This window comes from Salmo salar, unplaced genomic scaffold (assembly GCF_965601325.2).
Source record: "Salmo salar unplaced genomic scaffold, fSalSal1 ptg000619l, whole genome shotgun sequence".
Classification (NCBI taxonomy): domain Eukaryota; kingdom Metazoa; phylum Chordata; class Actinopteri; order Salmoniformes; family Salmonidae; genus Salmo; species Salmo salar.
Genome location: NW_027675443.1, coordinates 981,502 through 1,000,082, shown reverse-complemented (window position 1 = coordinate 1,000,082; position 18,581 = coordinate 981,502). Strand labels below are relative to the sequence as shown.

Genomic DNA, 18,581 nt, shown 5'->3' with positions numbered 1-18,581 from the left:
TCCAAATAACCAAGACTTCGTCTAATTGGAGAACTAGATACATAAAGTGCTTTGTTTTCTAAATGGTAAAATATATATGTATGAATACCTTTAAATAAAAGTTGATATTCTGTACTGTCACCTAATATGAAACATTCTATCTCAAATCCAAAATGCTGGAGCATAGCACCAAATTTAAAACTGTAAGCTTCACTGTCCAAACACATATGGTGTGGACTATGTGTTCCTGGTAAACACATGTGGATCTGGTGAACAGTTATCACTTGTTGACCAACTACAGGAATACTGACCTCAGAGTCTCCAGTTTACAGTGGGGATTCCCCAGTCCAGCAGAGAGCAGCTTCACTCCTGAATCCTTCAGGTCATTGTTACTCAGCTCCAGCTCTCTCAGGTGTGAGAGGTTTGAACTGAGAACTGAGTCCAACATTTTACAGGATGTGTCTGTGAGTTTAGAGCCAGTGAGTCTGCCAACACAGAATAAATACAATGACAGACAGGTTGTATTAAAATGTTACGCTTAGCTTTCCCTTTCATAGCTCAATAATGCAACTTTTCTGATCAGTTTGTATTGTATTTTGTTTAAGATTTTTCAGCTGATAGAAAGTTTCTTCAGCCATTTAAAATACTGTTGTTCCTACATACAGTAAAGTTTAGTCTGAGGGATAGTCACATGATTACTTACAGAGGCAGTCAGCCAATGAAAATACTGCTGTAACTACAATTTATTTTGGCGTACGATATTTACATGAATACTTACAGAGCTTTCCTGCAGCGCCTCACAGCTGGGACCAGTCTTCTACGACCCTTCTCTGATGTCTTGTATTCTTTTAGGTCAAACACATCCAGAACCTCCTCTGATATCTGCAGCATGTAGGCCAGCGCTGAACACTGAGCAAGTGTGAGGTTTGTAGATCTATTATCTGACCTCAAGTACGCTTGGATTTCCTCCTGTACTGAATGGTCTTTCATCTCTATCAGACAGTGGAAGAGATTGATGCACCTCTCAGGGGAGATGTTCCTCCTGTCCATCAACTTAAGGGATTGGATTGATTTCTGGACGCTCTCTGGACTGCTTTCTGTCTGTGTCACCAGACCTCGTAGGAGTTTCTGATTGGACACCAGTGACATGCCATGAAGGAAGCGGACAAGGTCCAGGTGTCCATTCTTAGTCTCCAAGGCTTTATCCACGGTACTCTTCAGCAGCTCATGCAAGGTTAGCTCTTCAGACGCACCTCTAGACTTTCCCTTGAGGAAGGGCTTCAGTGCATGCATGTTCTTGGTTGTGTAACAATGGTACATGTAAACAGCTGAGAGAAACTCCTGAATGCTCAGATTAACAAAGCAGTACACCACTCTCTGAAATAACACAGACTCTTCTTTAAAGATTTGAGTGCACACTCCTGAGTACACTGAGGCTTCTTTGACATCAATGCCACACTCTTTCAGGTCATCTTCAGAGAACATGAGATTACCCTTCTCCAGATTTTCAAATGCCAGCTTCCCCAGCTTCAGAAGAATTTCCTTATCTGACTCCATGAGCTCCTCTTGATCCATCTCATCTCTTCCATGATACTTCTGGTTCTTCAGACTGGTCTGAATGAGCAGGAAGTGTATGGACATCTCAGTCAGAGTCGTGGGCATCTCTCTCCTCTTGTGTGTACTCAACATGTGTTCAAAGACTGTTGCAGAAATCCAACAGAAGACTGGAATGTGGCACATGATGTGGAGGCTCCTTGATGTCTTTACGTGTGAGATGATTCTGCTGGCCAGGTCCTCATCAACGAATCTCTTCCTGAAGTACTCCTCCTTCTGTGGGTCATTGAACCCTCGTACCTCTGTCACCTGGTCAACACACTTAGGGGGGATCTGATTGGTTGCTGCTGGTCAGGAGGTTATCCAAAGGAGAGCAGAGGGAAGCAGATTCCCCTTGATGAGGTTTGTCAGCAGAACATCTACAGATGATGTCTGGGTGACATCAGACACCATTTCAACGTGCTGGAAATCCAATGGAAGTCTGCTTTCATCCAAACCATCAAAGATGAACATAGCTTTACAGGCAGTGAGTTTCTTTGCATTGCCTATGTCTAGTTCTGTGTGGAAGTCATTTAAAAGTCTGAGAAGACTGTACTGGAGATCTTTGATCAAGTTCAGCTCCCGGAAAGGAAGCACAAATATGATCTCCACATCTTGGTTTGCCTTCCCTTCAGCCCAGTCTAGGATGAACTTCTGCACAGAGACAGTTTTCCCGATGCCAGCGATGCCCTTGGTCAGCACAGTTCTGATGCGTCTCTCTTGGCCAGGTAAGGGTTTAAAGATGTCATTGCAGTGGATTGCTGTGTCATGTGAGGTTGGTGTCCTGGATGCTGTCTCTAGCTGCCACACCTCATGTTCATTGTTAACCCCTTCACTCTCTCCTTCTGTGATGTAGAGCTCTGTGTAAATCCTGTTGAGGGGAGTTTGGTTCCCTGCTGTTTCGATGCCTTCTATCACACATTCTTACCTCCTTTTTAGACTGTCTTTATGGTTTACTATAGCTCTCTGCAGGCTGTCCTCCACTACAAGGGAAGAGGAAAAAGGATGTGTATGAGACACATTCATTGACAGGATGAAAAGTGGATCTTCCACAACTACAGTAACTTATATTATATCATATTATTGTAGTTAACTACATTTAAATCATATTGAGGTATTGACTTAGCACAGGTCTGCAAGTGTTCTTACTGTTTTCAGAGCCTCTTGCATCATTGGGTTCCCTCAGGTTCTGTAGTACAGGAAGTGTTCTGGATCTCTTTCTACACTGAGGACAGTTATAGTCTCCTGAAGGAGCAGGTTTCTCCCAGTATCTGGTGATGCACTGTCTGCAGAACCTGTGTCCACAGGTGATAGAGACCGGATCCCTCAGAACCTGCTGACATACTGCACACCTGGACTGATCCTCTGGCAGAGTAGACCATCCACTACAGAGATAAAGGAGAGAGAGATACTGATCCTGTAACAGAGTAGACCATCCACTACAGAGATAAAGGAGAGAGAGATACTGATCCTGTAACAGAGTAGACCATCCACTACAGAGATAAAGGAGAGAGAGATACTGATCCTCTAACAGAGTAGACCATCCACTACAGAGATAAAGGAGAGATACTGCTCCTCTAACAGAGTAGACCATCCACTACAGAGATAAAGGAGAGAGAGATACTGACCCTCTAAGAGAGTAGACCATCCACTACAGAGATAAAGGAGAGAGAGATACTGATCCTCTGGCAGAGTAGACCATCCACTACAGAGATAAAGGAGAGAGAGTGATACTGATCCTGTAACAGAGTAGACCATCCACTACAGAGATAAAGGAGAGTGCAGTAATTCCTCTAATAAACTTAGTTCCAACAAACTACACATTACAAAACATTTCTATATGACGACATCTTGAAGATTCTCCTCTTCACTAGTAATATTATTCTGACTAGTGACAGGTCTTTGGTCAAAGGTAATTGATCCACCACCACTGGAATTGACAGGATGATGCATGGAGAAGTCACTGTTCATAGACAGACAGCTGGGAACAGTATACTCTGTTCATAGACAGACAGCTGGGAACAGTATACTCTGTTCACAGACAGACAGCTGGGAACAGTATACTCTGTTCATAGACAGACAGCTGGGAACAGTATACTCTGTTCATAGACAGACAGCTGGGAACATTATACTATGTTCATAGACAGACAGCTGCGAACATAACAAAGGGTTCTTTATAGCCACAAAAAGGGTGTGTAATTGCTGTAATTACTTTTATTGTCTGGAAGCCTTCATCAATATTGTGAGATAATTATGATGTTAAGGAAAGATTTGAATGGAGAAAGCTGATCTGAGAGCAGCACTCCCTTTCTTTCCATCCTATCAGTAATGATACATGCTCCACCAGACGTGATGCCTTGTAGTGCTGCTGATCCAGTTTCTACTGGTCTGACTGAGGATATGAACTCTGACCTGTCCACCAGACATGATACCTTGTAGTGCTGCTGATCCAGTTTCTACTGGTCTGACTGAGGATATCAGTATCGACATACGCTAGAACGACGCACATAGCGACCGTTCTCTGTTTTAGGAAACTCATGTTATATCTTCGGTATTTGTAGGAAAGACACATCTTTAAAACACTTGTAAGCCTAAATGCCATCACTATCAGGAAACCGGCCCCAGAGACACTTACAGGACAGTTGCCGTATCTTAATTTGATCATCTATTGAGTCAGAAATGTTCCTGCAATACAGGAAATGAAAAATTGTAGTGTATTTGAGGTTTAAAAAGGCTTCTAAAGTTTGTAATTTCCAGTTTAAAATGTCACACTTGATTTGAAAAAACACAAATGTGATAAAAACTGTGGAAATATTGGAAATAAACGTAATAGCTAATCAAATCAAAGTTTATTTGTCACGTGCGCCGAATACAACAGTGAAATGCTTACTTATAGGCTCTAACCAATAGTGCAAAAAAGGTGTTAGGTGAACAATAGGTAAGTAAAGAAATAAAACAACAGTAAAAAGACGGGCTATTTACAGTAGCGAGGCTATAAAAGTAGCGTGGCAACATACAGACATTCTTAAACAGTATTGTTGTCTCACCTCTTAGCTTTGGTCTCATGTTCCCCAGAGAGACTCATTTTAGAGCACTTACCCCTAAACAGAGATCCAGCATGTTGGTTGTGGTTAACACAGTGACAACTAAACAGAGATCCAACATGTTGGTTGTGGTTAACACAGTGACAACTAAACAGAGATCCAACATGTTGGTTGTGGTTAACACAGTGACAACTAAACAGAGATCCAGCATGTTGGTTGTGGTTAACACAGTGACAACTAAACAGAGATCCAGCATGTTGGTTGTGGTTAACACAGTGACAACTAAACAGAGATCCAACATGTTGGTTGTGGTTAACACAGTGACAACTAAACAGAGATCCAGCATGTTGGTTGTGGTTAACACAGTGACAACTAAACAGAGATCCAGCATGTTGGTTGTGGTTAACACAGTGACAACTAAACAGAGATCCAGCATGTTGGTTGTGGTCAACACAGTGACAACTAAACAGAGATCCAACATGTTGGTTGTGGTTAACACAGTGACAACTAAACAGAGATCCAGCATGTTGGTTGTGGTTAACACAGTGACAACTAAACAGAGATCCAGCATGTTGGTTGTGGTTAACACAGTGACAACTAAACAGAGATCCAGCATGTTGGTTGTGGTTAACACAGTGACAACTAAACAGAGATCCAACATGTTGGTTGTGGTTAACACAGTGACAACTAAACAGAGATCCAGCATGTTGGTTGTGGTTAACACAGTGACAACTAAACAGAAATCCAGCATGTTGGTTGTGGTTAACACAGTGACAACTAAACAGAGATCCAGCATGTTGGTTGTGGTTAACACAGTGACAACTAAACAGAGATCCAGCATGTTGGTTGTGGTTAACACAGTGACAACTAAACAGAGATCCAGCATGTTGGTTGTGGTTAACACAGTGACAACTAAACAGAGATCCAGCATGTTGGTTGTGGTTAACACAGTGACAACTAATTATTGAATGTTAATTGTTCTATTTTATTAAGTATCACTTAGAAATAAAACATTTACTAACAGACATAGAAACAGTCAGGTGATTTAATGCATCACATGAACATGTAGTTCTGACATTTCATCTCCATGGTAACTGTCAATAATAATAATAATAAAATGTGTCACTGTTTGTCACACACACACACACACACACACACACACACACACACACACACACACACACACACACACACACACACACACACACACACACACACACACACACACACACACAGGGAGGGAGGGAATGTTGTGTTTGTTTAATATTTTCTTAGGACTATGAAAATGGACAAAAGGATTAGTTTATGGATTATGAAAACAACAAAAACAAATGGGAAAATGGGAGAGGAGAAATGACAAGAGACAGTGTTGTAGAAAAGTCTCCCTCTCTAAACTGTGTAGGAAGTTTCATAGACCTGCCACTCTTCATGGACACACAGCTGGGAACAGGGGAGGCTGGTCTCTCCTGCTTGATTGGTCTTCAACACAACAGAGACAAACATTACATCTCTCATCTACTCTGAGCTCAGATGGGGAAACAAGAGTTTCATTCCAAAACGCTATATGTCCATTTTCAGAAATGTTCGTAAATGAACTTTTATTGTTTAAAGAAATTATGAAAGAGATTGGTGTGTTTTTTCACTATCTAATCATGGCATGGGGTTGTTCAATGACAGACATGTATTTGTTTGAAATCACTTGATGCTATACATCTGCATCACTCTCAGAGAAATCAGTAGTACTGCTAGGTTTTACACAGTAATAATATATATCTGCCTCACTCTCAGTGAAATCAGTAGTACTGCTAGGTTTTACACAGTAATAATATATATCTGCCTCACTCTCAGAGAAATCAGTAGTACTGCTAGGTTTTACACAGTAATAATATAAATCTGCCTCACTCTCAGAGAAATCAGTAGTACTGCTAGGTTTTATACAGTAATAATATATATCTGCCTCACTCTCAGAGAAATCAGTAGTACTGCTAGGTTTAATACAGTAATAATATATATCTGCCTCTCAGAGAAATCAGTAGTACTGCTAGGTTTTATACAGTAATAATATATATCTACCTCACTCTCAGATAAATCAGTAGTACTGCTTGGTTTTACACAGTAATAATATATATCTGCCTCACTCTCAGAGAAATCAGTAGTACTGCTAGGTTTTACACAGTAATAATATATATCTGCCTCCCTCTCAGAGAAATCAATAGTACTGCTAGGTTTTATACAGTAATAATATATATCTGCCTCACTCTCAGAGAAATCAGTAGTACTGCTAGGTTTTACACAGTAATAATACATATCTGCCTCACTCTCAGAGAAATCAGTAGTACTGCTAGGTTTTACACAGTAATTTACATTTACGTCATTTAGCAGACGCTCTTATCCAGAGCGACTTACAGTAGTGAATGTGTACATTTCATACATTTTTTTTTCTGTGCTGGTCCCCCGTGGGAATTGAACCCAAAACCCCAGCGTTGCAAACACCATGCTCTACCTACTGAGCTACAGGGAAGGTAGTAATATATATCTGCCTCACTCTCAGAGAAATCAGTAGTACTGCTAGGTTTTACACAGTAATAATATATATCTGCCTCACTCTCAGAGAAATCAGTAGTACTGCTAGGTTTTACACAGTAATAATATATATATGCCTCACTCTCAGAGAAATCAGTAGTACTGCTAGGTTTTACACAGTAATAATATATATCTGCCTCACTCTCAGAGAAATCAGTAGTACTGCTAGGTTTTATATAGTAATAATATATATCTGCCTCACTCTCAGAGAAATCAGTAGTACTGCTAGGTTTTACACAGTAATAATATATATATGCCTCACTCTCAGAGAAATCAGTAGTACTGCTAGGTTTTACACAGTAAAAATATATATCTGCCTCACTCTCAGAGAAATCAGTAGTACTGCTATGTTTTATACAGTAATAATATATATCTGCCTCACTCTCAGAGAAATCAGTAGTACTGCTAGGTTTTACACAGTAATAATATATATCTGCCTCACTCTCAGAGAAATCAGTAGTACTGATAGGTTTTGTACAGTCAAATGTGACCGACCGGCTCGATTCGGTCTGATGTAGCAACATTTGAAAATGTGTTTTTTACATTAGATAAAAGTAGAGACTCAGAGCTAAAAAATGGTATATCACAGACTACAGTTGAGGAACAATGGGAAAGTCATTCTGCTTTGAAAGATGACAAACTTTGTAACCTCACTTTTATGGAAATGGCCTTTGAATATTTTGGTCTACAGGGCTGTTACTTTGGCAGATAATGTCACCCATCTAAATAAATTGTTTATTTAAAATATATTTATATAATTAACTAAATGTAGGGTGTTTTGGTGTATGTCAGTTTCATTGTTTGTTAAGCAATACATCGTTATGTTATGGTTGTAAGTGGTAAAATGAAATAGAACATTTTATGTTTTGCAATTCCTTTGGTTAGGAATTACACATTGTTCAGTACTACTGCAGTTGGTACATAATTCCAATAGATGGCAGCATAAGACCACAAATGACATTTCAGAATATTAGTTTAGTTCTCCCTGGACACACCACCACTCCCCGCGTTTCTTTCTGTCCCTTTCCACACTGCTAATGCAAGAGGAAGTTACACATTATTCAGTACTACTCCCTGGATACACCACCACTCCCCCTACTTTAGTCAAGAAAAATGTATTTTCCTAGTACGTTCAATGTCAAATTCATCAACCAGCAGCGGGCCACTCTGCCTTCTCGAGCAAGCGAGGGGCATGTTGAGGTAAATTTACTAACAGGGAGGGTTGCATGATGTAATTTATTGGCGGGCTGGAAGATGCACTCTTGTCTTTTCAATTCTGAGGTTGTTTACTCGCAATATCAGATATTAAGATGATGTTTTATAATGTATGTATACTGAGGTTAAGGTTCTGACTAGTGATAATTTACCCGGGTTCAATACCTGCTATAGTCACAATTTCTTTTCTCTCCCAAAAGCAACACAGCCCTAATACGAGATATATAGCTAACTAAAGTAATGAGTGACCATTTTAGAAAATCATGGGACATATAAAGTAGCCTTGACCCTGTTAGTAATAAGTTACCTGAGATCAGCATTCACGGTTAATGCCGACAGGTTTCATTGATAACAACAACGAAGCTGACATTGTGATGCAGAACAATGGACTGGGAATAGAACGTTCAGAAGGTGAGTTGGTGCCACGGTGCTCAATAGAACTAATAGGGCCTGGCAGGGAGAAAAAAGTTTTTTCACGATTACTTCATAACTAGGGACATAAGGTTATATTATGAAACTGGGCTCCATGGAGGATGCAATGAACAAGTTTTTATTAGAAAAAAAGCATTGTTAAAAAAGGAATGTGTCCAGCCTACTTGAGGCGCCCCAAAAATAATATTAAAAAGTACGGTCCTTGGACACAGAGGGGTTAAACACTAAAGTTTCTGTCCATCTAGTGAAGACAGGAGAACCGGACAGAGGTAGCCAGCATCCGTCAACGAGAGAGGGAGAAGCCTCCACGGGATTTAACAGGTGGAAGAAACAACCGGGGAGCTCCATCAGTCCACAAGAAATGCAGGCAGCCGGTGATGATGTAGTGGTAGCTAAGATAACTAGGATGCTGCTGGTCGAGCAGCTAGCTAGCTTACCTAGCTGTACCGACTAGCTAGGATAACTAGGATGCTGCTGGTAGAGTAGCTAGCTAGCTTACCTAGCTGTACCGACTAGCTAGGATAACTAGGATGCTGCTGGTAGAGTAGCTAGCTAGCTTAGCTAGCTGTACCGACTAGCTAGGATAACTAGGATGCTGCTGGTAGAGTAGCTAGCTAGCTTACCTAGCTGTACCGACTAGCTAGGATAACTAGGATGCTGCTGGTAGAGTAGCTAGCTAGCTTACCGAGCTGTACCGGCTAGCTAGGATAACTAGGATGCTGCTGGTAGAGTAGCTAGCTAGCTTACCTAGCTGTACCGACTAGCTAGGATAACTAGGATGCTGCTGGTAGAGTAGCTAGCTAGCTTACCTAGCTGTACCGACTAGCTAGGATAACTAGGATGCTGCTGGTAGAGTAGCTAGCTAGCTTACCTAGCTGTACCGACTAGCTAGGATAACTAGGATGCTGCTGGTAGAGTAGATAGCTAGCTTACCGAGCTGTACCGACTAGCTAGGTATAACTAGGATGCTGCTGGTAGAGTAGCTAGCTAGCTTCCCGAGCTGTACCGACTAGCTAGGATAACTAGAATGCTGCTGGTAGAGTAGCTATCTAGCTTATCAAGCTGTGCCGACTAGCTAGGATAACTAGCAGGTCGTTCATCTGTCCCTCGTCTCGATGATGATGACGAATCCGGTGAACCACAAAATGAAACAAGGATAGAGAGTGAAAAGGATCTGGCTACACTCATACTGTCCCTGACCAAAAAGCTAATTGAACAATAAACTTCGGCGTATCAACACTGTAACAAACTCAGTTGTTATTCCCCAAAATCACCTCAGCCCACTCTGCGCGTAACCGGACAATACGCTTGGCGCCACACCAGACAGGGACGCGGACAGTTCTGTACGGGAACGCGGACAGTTCCAGAATGCGGACATGAGCAGTGCAACACAATCAACTAAACCCAGTCTTTAAAGTGGGTTACATTAGTAATATTCATTTTTTATTATTATTATGTTAAGCAAACATTCAACTTTTTTTAAACAATATTTTGAGATCTAGGCCCATGTCCACAAAGCGTCTCAGAGTAGGAAATTGGTCGTATAAGTGCTGAGAATAAAGACATTTGACACTTATGGGTATTAATTAAAGCTATGCATGAAGTCTTTAGTCCCACCTAGTCGGCAGATATTTAGTACACCTGGTGAGCTGTCCTAAGTAGTTAAGAGTTAACAGCAGGTGTCTTGATAATACTATAGAATAATGCAGTGAGTCAGTGGTTCCTGAGCCACATGTAAATGCTTTGTAGTAGTTCAAAATAATGTTTTGATATTTGATATGATAAATCCATAAATAATATATGTCTTGTGAGTTTGGCAATGATTTATGTATAATACTTATGTACAACAAGTGATACCATTTCCGTCTCCAAAGCATTTTGTCTTCATTTTGGCAGATTAATTTATGCTTATTCCTGAAGATTAACTCAGATTTTCGCCCAGCGGCTAAGGAGTTGGAGCTGTGGCAGGAGTTGGACCTGTGGCTGGTTTATATCCCGGTCCGGGCGCTGGAAAAAACGGGAGGAATTGATCTGACCACTGGAGGGCTGCTGGGTTCACATCCTCAAAACATTCACCTTTCGTTGATCAGAACTCTAGAGGTTCTTCTTCACTGAACCCATATATATATATATATATATATATATATAACTTTTAGTGGTTCCATATATTAAGGAAGTGATAGAAGCCTTTTTGGTTCTATAAGGAACCTTCTTTTCTAAGAGTGTAATATTAACACGTTTTTCTTTTGATTATTTAATTATCTACATCATGTTATTTCAAGATATCCCTTTGGAGTGCAACATCACATTGTTAAAAAACAATCCTAAATTGGGCGATGGCTATAAATTGGGCAATTGAAGGCATCTCGGGCGTAATCTGTGTTCGATGAAAATGAACATTGTATGCGACGTTGTAGGCAACATTATTGGCAAGGGACTTGATGCCTACTATGCTAAAGCTATTTAGAGTTGTTTAACGGGTGTGAAGAGTGTGTTGATATAACAGTAATATTGTTCCAATTCTTATTGTAACAACGATCAGAATTGGTTAAAACAATATGCATTCCATTATATTAGGCAATAATTAAGAGCAGTCTTACATTGCAACGAGTTCAGTCAGGGTGCCGTGGAACCCCTGCAGTACCTCCACAGACCCCGGATTGAGAACCCCTGATTTAGCAGATGCTCTTATCCAGAGAGATTTACAGTAAGTGCATTCATCTTAATAAGATAGCTATTTATTTTGGAAATAAACGTAATAAATTCTTCATAAAATTGTCATCTTACCTCTTAGCTTTGGTGTCATGTCCCCCAGAGAGATGTATTTTAGAGGCAGGGCCCCCCTCCTCTCTCTCCCCAGAGAGACTCATTTTACAGCACTGACCCCTAAACAGAGATCCAACATGTTGGTTGTGGTTAACACAGTGACAACTAATTCTAAATTGTCAATTGTTCTCATGTATTCATTATCTCTTTAAGAAATAAAACATTAACTAACAGACAGAAACAGTTGGATGATTTAATGCATCACATGAACATGTAGTTGTGACATTTCATCTCCATGGTAACTGTCAATAATAATAATAATACGTCACTGTTTGTTAAGGTAGTTATAGACAGTACAGCAACAATAATAATAATAATAATAATAATAATAATAATAATAAGTCACTGTTTGTTAAGGTAGTTATAGACAGTACAGCAACAATAATAATAATAATAATAATAATAATAATAATAATAATAAGTCACTGTTTGTTAAGGTAGTTATAGACAGTACAGCAACAATAATAATAATAATAATAATAATAATAATAATAATAAGTCACTGTTTGTTAAGGTAGTTATAGACAGTACAGCAACAATAATAATAATAATAATAATAATAATAAGTCCCTGTTTGTTAAGGTAGTTCTAGACAGTACGGCAACACAAGGTCATGTCTCACAATTATTTGTATTCAATAACAGTAGGCTATTTATTGTCTTTCAATCTGTTCTTTTCTAAACGTATCTGAGAATGTAGACAGAAAGGCTAAAACGGACATGATTGATCTGAGGGGGAAATCTTTGATCCATTCCAACTTTATTTGCAACAAGTAAGAGATGTTAAATAATGTAAAGTAGGCTAGGTTATAATGTATAGTAGTGGGTTGTTAGTGATATGTAGATGTTATATTATGTAAAGTAGGCTAGGTTATAATGTATAGTAGTGGGTTGTTAGTGATATGTAGATGTTATATTATGTAAAGTAGACTAGGTTATAATGTATAGTAGTGGTTTATTAGTGATATGTAGATGTTATATTATGTAAAGTAGACTAGGTTATAATGTATAGTAGTGGGTTGTTAGTGATATGTAGATGTTATATTATGTAAAGTAGACTAGGTTATAATGTATAGTAGTGGGTTGTTAGTGATATGCAGATCAAGGTCTATACCTCAGCTATAGCCTACATATCATAGATGACCAGGCTAAACCTGTTCAGATCAACATAATATTATAGTCCTACCAGTAGCAGGACAGAGAATGTACTGTATATAACCTACATATCATAGATGATCAGTCTAAACCTGTTCAGATCAACATAATGTTATAGTCCTACCAGTAGCAGGACAGAGAATGTACTGTATATAACCTACATATCATAGATGACCAGCCTAAACCTGTTCAGATCAACATAATATTATAGTCCTACCAGTAGCAGGACAGAGAATGTACTGTATATAACCTACATATCATAGATGACCAGTCTAAACCTGTTCAGATCAACATAATGTTATAGTCCTACCAGTAGCAGGACAGAGAATGTACTGTATATAACCTACATATCATAGATGACCAGCCTAAACCTGTTCAGATCAACATAATATTATAGTCCTACCAGTAGCAGGACAGAGAATGTACTGTATATAACCTACATATCATAGATGACCAGTCTAAACCTGTTCAGATCAACATAATGTTATAGTCCTACCTGTAGCAGGACAGAGAATGTACTGTATATAACCTACATATCATAGATGACCAGTCTAAACCTGTTCAGATCAGTTCACAGAGAACATCAGGTTTGTCAGCATGATAAGTGATCATAGCTCAAACCTACTCTGAATGTCTGACGTTGACCTAACCTTATAGGTAGGTAACCTAGACCTACAGTACGAGAGTCTGCCCGTCTTTCCTACATACCAACACATCTATTTAATGTTACTGAGAAATATGTGCCACAGGTTCAACAGCCATTTTGTAACTGCGTAGGCTACAAAAATATTTTCAATTTCAGATGAGGAAATCACATAACTTACCGTCACTGGTGCAGCCGCCTGTTTTCTTGCAGATGAAGTAGCTTTCATAGGCAACTCATTCAACCAGCCTAAACAACAGTAAATAAAAGATGTCAAATGGTCAAAAGTGAATCCTGATATAGTCATATACATTACAGAGAGGTATATATATCCTGATATAGTCATACACATTAGAGAGAGGTATATTGCTACAGATGTTGGATCTTAATTTGAACCTGTTTGCCGCAGCAGGAAAATAATCCCGCTGAAACAGGACATTTGAATTATTATGTGGATTATAATTAATGAACAATTTTAAAATGGAAAAGTGGAATTTATCATCTTCAGAAACCTTTTTTTTTACCTTAAATACACTCAAATACATGACACGTTTTAGTTTTCCTGCAAGAGGGTGATCATATTTTTCTTTCCCCATGCTGTGGCCCACTGTACTGTATATCAACTGTATATCCACTGTACTGTTTATCAACTGTATAGCCACTGTACTGTATATAAACTGTATATCCACTGTACTGTATATAAACTGTATAACCACTGTACTGTATATCAACTGTATAGCCACTGTATATTTGTATATCCACTGTTCATTCTCTTATAGCTCTATGTTCACTCTATCTAGTTGTGTATAATGTTGTAGGGAAACTTACTATAAACTCTTCTGTCTGTATTCTGTCTCTAAATGTTGTCTATCACCAGCAGCACCATATCAACTTGTCGTGTATTAGAGGTTTAAAAAGGCTTCTGAAGTTTGTAATTTCAATTTAGAAATTTCAGACCTGAGTTTTCCTTACGAAAATCGGATCAACCACTACAAAAATGTCCATTAATTCTAATTCACATAATTATTCACATTTTCTGTTGATGCAGGAATATTTTCCTGTAAGTGTAAATGTACTTGGCGAAAAAAGATGATTGTGATTCTACAAAGGTTGAGTCTCTAGATTCCCTTGCTGCTCTGGAGAAATAATGAAATGGTTGTCATGGTGATTTAAACAGGGACTGGTTATCTCCCAACTCTGATGTCATTTGTTACATTTCACCCTGTTGATAAAGACAGCTACAAGGATGAACCCAGAAGACAACATCAGTATAAATAGGGTTAACCCAGTATCAGTATAAATAGGGTTAACCCAGTATCAGTATCTATAGGGTTAACCCAGTATCAGTATAAATCAGGCAAGTCCTATGGGGACAGCCAAAGAATCCTTTAGATTCTAGATAGTGCAGGAGCGATCACCCTGGGCACAGATGGGCACAGATGGGCACAGAACAAATTGACCCCACGCATCTAATTTATATCAAAAACATTTTAAGGAGAGTAGGACTATTATAACACTGTCCACCAAAAATATCATCAACTATATGAATACACTTAACAATATCACCAACTATATTAATACACATAACAATATCATCAACTATATGAATACACATAACAATATCATCAACTATATGAATACACATAACAATATCATCAACTATATTAATACACAACAATATCATCAACTATATTAATACACATAACAATATCATCAACTATATTAATACACATAACAATATCATCAACTATATTAATACACATAACAATATCATCAACTATATTAATACACATAACAATATCATCAACTATATTAATACACATAACAATATCATCAGCTATATTAATACACATAACAATATCATCAACTATATTAATACACATAACAATATCATCAACTATATTAATACACATAACAATATCATCAACTATATGAATACACACAACAATATCATCAACTATATTAATACACATAACAATATCATCAACTATATTAATACACATAACAATATCATCAACTATATGAATACACATAACAATATCATCAACTATATGAATACACATAGCAATATCATCAACTAAATGAATACACATATCATCAACTATATTAATACACATGACAATATCATCAACTATATGAATACACATAGCAATATCATCAGCTATATGAATACACCTAACAATATCATCAACTGTATGAATACTGTTGGATTCGGGGTCAACATGGAACATTGTTCAACTCAGAAGTACAGGAACATTAGTTCCTAAAGAGACATGAGGGGTGGAGCCATAATGAAGCTTGGAGGGGCTGAGTGCAGGGAACATGATGACATGTGGCAGTACTGATAAGGGGAGGAACCGTTGAAGGCTCATATCACTCAGCTCCCTGCTCAGCAATTATGATGTAATGTTTTGCGATAAGGAGGAAACTCCATCCGAATAGGGTCTGAATACTACCACGGGGGAATTTATTTTATTTAACCTTTATTTAACTAGGCAAGTCAGTAAAGAACAAACTATTATTTACAATGACAGCCTAGGAACAGTGGGTTAACTGCCTTGTTCAGGGGCAGAACAACAGATTTTTATCTTGTCATCTCAGGGATTCAATCTAACAACCTTTTGGTTACTGGCCCAACACTCTAACCACTAGGCTACCTGCTGGTTACTGGCCCAACACTCTAATCACTAGGTTACCTGCTGGTTACTGACCCAACACTCTAACCACTAGGCTACCTGCTGGTTACTGGCCCAACACTCTAACCACTAAGCTACCTGCTGGTTACTGGCCCAACACTCTAACCACTAGGCTACCTGCTGGTTACTGGCCCAACACTCTAACCACTAGGTTACCTGCTGGTTACTGACCCAACACTCTAACCACTAGGTTACCTGCTGGTTACTGGCCCAACACTCTAACCACTGGGCTACCTGCTGGTTACTGACCCAACACTCTAACCACTAGGCTACCTGCCGGTTAATGGCCCAACGCTCTAACCACTAGGCTACCTGCTGGTTACTGGCCCAACACTCTAATCACTAGGTTACCTGCCACCCTGAAGCCATGTATGTTTCTGAATTACAGCTGTATCGACCCTTTGGGAAGAATTAAAAATTCCTCTTCTGCACATCAATCACTCCAGAGTTTAATTGCTAAATTGTAATTATTTCGCCACCATGGCCTTTTTATTGCCTTACCTCCCTTATCTTACTTCATTTGCACAAACTGTTTATATACTTTTTCTATTGTGTTATTGACTGTATGTTTGTTTATTCCATGTGTAACTCTGTGTTGTTTGTGTCGCACTGCTTTGCTTTATCTTGGCCAGGTCGCAGTTGTCAATGAGAACTTGTTCTCAACTGGCCTACCTGGTTAAATAAAGGGGAAATAAAAATAGAAAATAAAACTTGGTTAAGCTTCTCTTGTTAGTTAGTTACTCTGAAAATTAGAACCTAACAATATACACAACAATATCATCAACTATATGAATACACACAACAATACCATCAACTATATGAATACACACAACAATACCATCAACTATATGAATACACACAACAATATCACCAACTATATTAATACACATACAATATCATCAACTATATTAATACACATAACAATATCATCAACTATATGAATACACATTACAATATCATCAACTATATGAATACACATAACAATATCATCAACTATATTAATACACATAACAATATCATCATCTATATGAATACACATAGCAATATCATCATCTTACCTTTTATCTCTGTCTAAAACAGTCTGGAATGAGTTACTTTTGTTTACTCAACTCATATACGGATCAGGTTCTGCCTGCTCTCTCTCTCTCTCTCTCTCTCACACACACACACACACACACACACACACACGCACGCACGCACGCACGCACGCACGCACACACACACACACACACACACACACACACACACACACACACACACACACACACACACACACACACACACACACAGCCAACCAATGGAACAAACAACAAATGGACTAAATAAAACAGAAATGTACAGAAACATATCATTGGCTCTAAAGTTCCAAGAAATATTATATTTTAGTACTAACTAATATTGTATTCTAATGACATCATCATGATTTATCAATGAAACTTTCATTTGAGGCATTAGAATGTATGGAAGAGACATGATTGTATGAAATCTCCTTGCATCTCCTCTCTCCCCAGGGGTAGCATCTCCTCTCTCCCCAGGGGTAGCATCTCCTCTCTCCCCAGGGGTAGCAGCTCCTCTCTCCCCAGGGGTAGCAGCTTCTCTCTCCCCAGGGGTAGCAGCTCCTCTCTCTCCCCAGGGGTAGCAGCTCCTCTCTCTCCAGGGGTAGCAGCTCCTCTCTCCCCAGGGGTAGCAGCTCCTCTCTCCCCAGGGGTAGCAGCTCCTCTCTACCCAGGGGTAGCAGCTCCTCTCTACCCAGGGGTAGCAGCTCCTCTCTCTCCAGGGGTAGCAGCTCCTCTCTCCCCAGGGGTAGCAGCTCCTCTCTACCCAGGCGTAGCAGCTCCACTCTCCCCACGGGTAGAAGCTCCTCTCACCCCAGGGGTTGCAGCTCCTAGGATTTGAAGACATTGGGGGCTTAACCCATAGCCAGGAGGGGGGTCCTGGGGCATTCTCTCCTTCCCTCGTCCCTCAAAACAAATATTTTCATTTAGAGATTAGATTTTTTCAGGTAACTTGTACCTTCCACCTGCCACAGCAGACACTGTCAGTACTCAACAGTTGCTACTGTGGGTCTCTACTATGCAACACTCTCTACTCTGGGACACTTTACTCTGGAACACTCTCTACTCTGGAACACTCTACTCTGGAACACTCTCTACTCTGGAACACTCTCTACTCTGGAACACCCTCTACTCTGGAACACCCTCTACTCTGCAACACACTCTACTCTAGAACACTCTCTACTCTGGAACACTCTCTACTCTAGAACACTCTCTACTCTAGAACACTCTCTACTCTTGAACACTCTCTACTCTAGAACACTCTCTACTCTAGAACACTCTCTACTCTGGAACACTCTCTACTCTAGAACACACTCTACTCTGGAACACTCTCTACTCTGGGACACTTTACTCTGGAACAC

General features: G+C 39.4%; 2 protein-coding genes and 1 long non-coding RNA gene across 3 annotated transcripts in view; all 3 read right to left on the bottom strand.

Annotated features, from left to right (window-relative positions):
* The window catches only part of LOC123733359 (NACHT, LRR and PYD domains-containing protein 3-like), a 440,446-nt gene that overhangs the window by 347,699 nt on the left and 74,166 nt on the right, over window positions 1-18,581 (bottom strand). The gene's annotated exons all lie outside the window — the stretch shown is intronic.
* LOC145876901 (NLR family CARD domain-containing protein 3-like) lies at window positions 234-2,965 on the bottom strand. The gene is made up of 3 exons (XM_082972269.1): window positions 2,722-2,965; window positions 758-2,555; window positions 234-464 (listed from the first exon to the last, which is right to left on the bottom strand). The coding sequence occupies exons 2-3, from the start codon at window positions 1,717-1,719 to the stop codon at window positions 275-277; spliced, it is 1,152 nt and encodes a 383-aa protein (XP_082828395.1). The 5' UTR covers window positions 1,720-2,555; window positions 2,722-2,965; the 3' UTR covers window positions 234-274.
* On the bottom strand, window positions 6,002-17,418 carry LOC145876905 (uncharacterized). Its single transcript, XR_014391557.1, has 4 exons — window positions 17,224-17,418; window positions 13,651-13,718; window positions 11,634-11,732; window positions 6,002-6,095 (listed from the first exon to the last, which is right to left on the bottom strand). It is a non-coding gene; the product is annotated as an uncharacterized LOC145876905 (long non-coding RNA).